The sequence below is a fragment of the Marmota flaviventris genome, chromosome 10 (assembly GCF_047511675.1).
Source record: "Marmota flaviventris isolate mMarFla1 chromosome 10, mMarFla1.hap1, whole genome shotgun sequence".
Lineage (NCBI taxonomy): Eukaryota > Metazoa > Chordata > Mammalia > Rodentia > Sciuridae > Marmota > Marmota flaviventris.
In genome coordinates, this window is record NC_092507.1 from 14,950,531 (window position 1) to 14,953,421 (window position 2,891).

The following is a 2,891-nucleotide window of genomic DNA, read 5'->3' on the forward strand; positions in this document are numbered from 1 at the left end:
ACAAATTCTGGAAGCGGGGAAAGTGTCCCCACACCCAGAGATAGCTAGCTGTCTTTTAGTACACTAGGGCCCCTCCCTAGTAAGAGCCAACCACTTTCTCTTAGGGAGTTCCAGGGGAAGATGGCCAATGTCCCATCCATATAGTGGACTCATAGAAGGGTGGGAGCCTGCTCTTGGGTTCCCAGGACCTAGATAGAGCCTTAGATCTACTTACTACCAGCCCTGTGACCTTGGGCCAATCAACTAACTGAGCCTTGGTGTCCTGAGGATTAAATGAGATAATGAATGCTAAACACCTGGGAACAAATAAGGAGTTCACAAATAGGAGTTTATCTATTTAATCTTCAGAGAGCCCAGAGGCAGCACTTTGACCTGAGGGAACATTTCATCTGCCAGTCCCACAGACCCAGGATTGTTCTGAAAGGTTCCCCCCACCCTCAAAGAGAACCCTTTCCCTGCTTCTGTCCAGGCGACCAGATACTGGAGCAGTGACAGCCTCTGCTCCGGTGCAGCAGCCTGGCCCACGACCTTGGAGGAACCTGGGAGAAAGCTTCACCAAGCGACAGTACTTTTCCACTGCACTGCTCGGCCACCTCTGCTGGCTTTGTGCTGTGCAGACCGGAGGCAAAGTGCACAAGGCCGGCCCCATCAGGAACCCATCCCATCAGAAAACCACCCAAATCCTATTCTCAGGGATGGGGATAGGGACCTGCCGTGGGTGAGGAGCAGGAGGAATTCTAGAAAGAGGGGGTCTCCGAATGTGCCACGGGGGGGAGGGGGCAAGGATCCCACTAGAGAGGCCAGAGAATTTGCATCGGCAAAGTCATCCAGGGATTCCTAATCCTTTACCGCCCCTCTGTCCTCACCCCTCTCATAATAATGATTAAACCCTTTCTGCCGCGCCTGTGCCGGGTCCCGGGCAGCGAGAGCTTGTGCTGGGGGAAGGGAAAGGGGAGGGCGAGGGGAGGGGACAAGAGAGCTAGCGGTCCCGCCCGGTGATGTAGGCAGCCCGGGGAGGTGGAGCCGCGACGCCTGAAGGAGTCCCCACCGCAGCCGCGCTCTAGGTCTACCCCACCGAGCAGCTGCCATCCCCGGCACCGGCGACCTCCCTTGCCTCCGCAATTTGGGCGGCAGGGACCACGGGAATCCCCTCTTATTCGGGCCTGGGGGGCGTCCGCCAATACCAGTCCCTGCCCCTCCTTGCTTCCCAGACGGCTGGAGCCATTCCCGGGGGACGCTATTCCCGGCCGCACGCCGCCGCCCGGGCATCTCGGCGGCCAGCCCGGCTGGGCAACGGGCATCTGCGAAACTAGCCCCGCCTGGCACTGGGCATCTTGGGCACCGGCTGTCTCTGGCGCCGCCCAGCTTTTCGCGACTACAGGGCGGTGGGCTTCTGGGCGCTTTTCCTTCCCTGGGTCGCTGGACAGGACGCTGGTGAGCTCCCTGCGCCTCCAGCCCCCTGCGCCGCGATGCTGCCCTGGAGGCGAAACAAATTCGTGCTGGTGGAGGACGAGGCCAAGTGCAAAACGAAGAGCCTGAGCCCGGGGCTCGCCTACACGTCTCTCCTCTCCAGCTTCCTGCGCTCCTGCCCGGACCTGCTGCCCGACTGGCCGCTGGAGCGCCTGGGCCGCGTGTTCCGCAGCCGGCGCCAGAAAGTGGAGCTCAACCGGGAGGACCCGACCTATACGGTGTGGTACCTGGGTAACGCCGTCACCCTGCACGCCAAGGGCGACGGCTGCACAGACGACGCGGTGGGCAAGATCTGGGCGCGCTGCGGGCCGGGCGGGGGCACCAAGATGAAGCTGACGCTGGGGCCGCACGGCATCCGCATGCAGCCGTGCGAGCGCAGCGCCGCAGGGGGATCGGGGGGCCGCAGGCCGACGCACGCCTACCTTCTGCCGCGCATCACCTACTGCACGGCGGACGGGCGCCACCCGCGTGTCTTCGCCTGGGTCTACCGCCACCAGGCGCGCCACAAGGCCGTGGTGCTGCGCTGCCACGCCGTGCTGCTGGCGCGGGCGCACAAGGCGCGCGCCCTGGCCCGCCTGCTCCGCCAGACCGCGCTGGCGGCCTTCAGCGACTTCAAGCGGCTGCAACGCCAAAGCGACGCGCGCCACGTGCGCCAGCAGCACCTCCGCGCAGGGGGCGCCGCCGCCTCGGTGCCCCGCGCCCCACTACGCCGCCTGCTCAACGCCAAGTGCGCCTACCGGCCGCCGCCGACGGAGCGCTGCCGCGGGGCGCCGCGCCTCAGCAGCATCCAGGAGGAGGACGAAGAGGAGGAGGAGGACGCGGAGTCGGGCGAGGCCGGAGCCCCCCAACGCGAGCGGCCCGAGGTGCTCAGCCTGGCCCGGGAGCTGAGGACGTGCAGCCTGCGGGGCGCCCCGGCGCCTCCGCCGCCCGCGCAGCCCCGCCGCTGGAAGGCCGGCCCCAGGGAGCGCGCGGGCCAGGCGCGCTGAGAGCCCAGGGGCAGGACTCGCCGCCCCACACCGGGCCGCCAGACTTACTGCCTCCAACCCCGGCCCTGCCCGCTTCGGCTCCCCGCTGGTCCCTGGCCCTGCCGCCCTTGTGGTCTCGTCGTCGCCTCGCCCCTCTTCCTGGCTCAGGGTGACACCTGATATGCCCTGGGTTATTTTTTTTGGGGGGGTGGCGTGTTCACTTCCCTGCAAACCCAGAGTTTCCTGGGCCCTCCGTTGGGGAACTGCCCTTGCGCTTTACACCGAGTCTGTGCCCACAGACCTCCCTGCTTCCAGCCAAAACATCCTCTCAGGAGAAGGGAGAGAAATTTTCAGAAACCATGGATGGTGGGTTTGGACCCTGACCAGGGTGGAGGCAGTGGCCCTGCCCTGGGTCCCTCTAGTCTTTTTCCCCGTGGTAAGAACCATCCTGGAGAG

At 65.1% G+C, this 2,891-nt stretch overlaps 1 protein-coding gene across 1 annotated transcript; it reads left to right on the forward strand.

Annotated features, from left to right (window-relative positions):
• The first annotated feature begins 1,469 nt into the window (after positions 1–1,469).
• Positions 1,470–2,456, forward strand: Fam43b (family with sequence similarity 43 member B). Its single transcript, XM_027936986.2, has one exon. It carries the CDS (start codon positions 1,470–1,472, stop codon positions 2,454–2,456), a length of 987 nt encoding a protein of 328 aa, XP_027792787.1.
• The last annotated feature ends 435 nt before the right edge of the window (positions 2,457–2,891 follow it).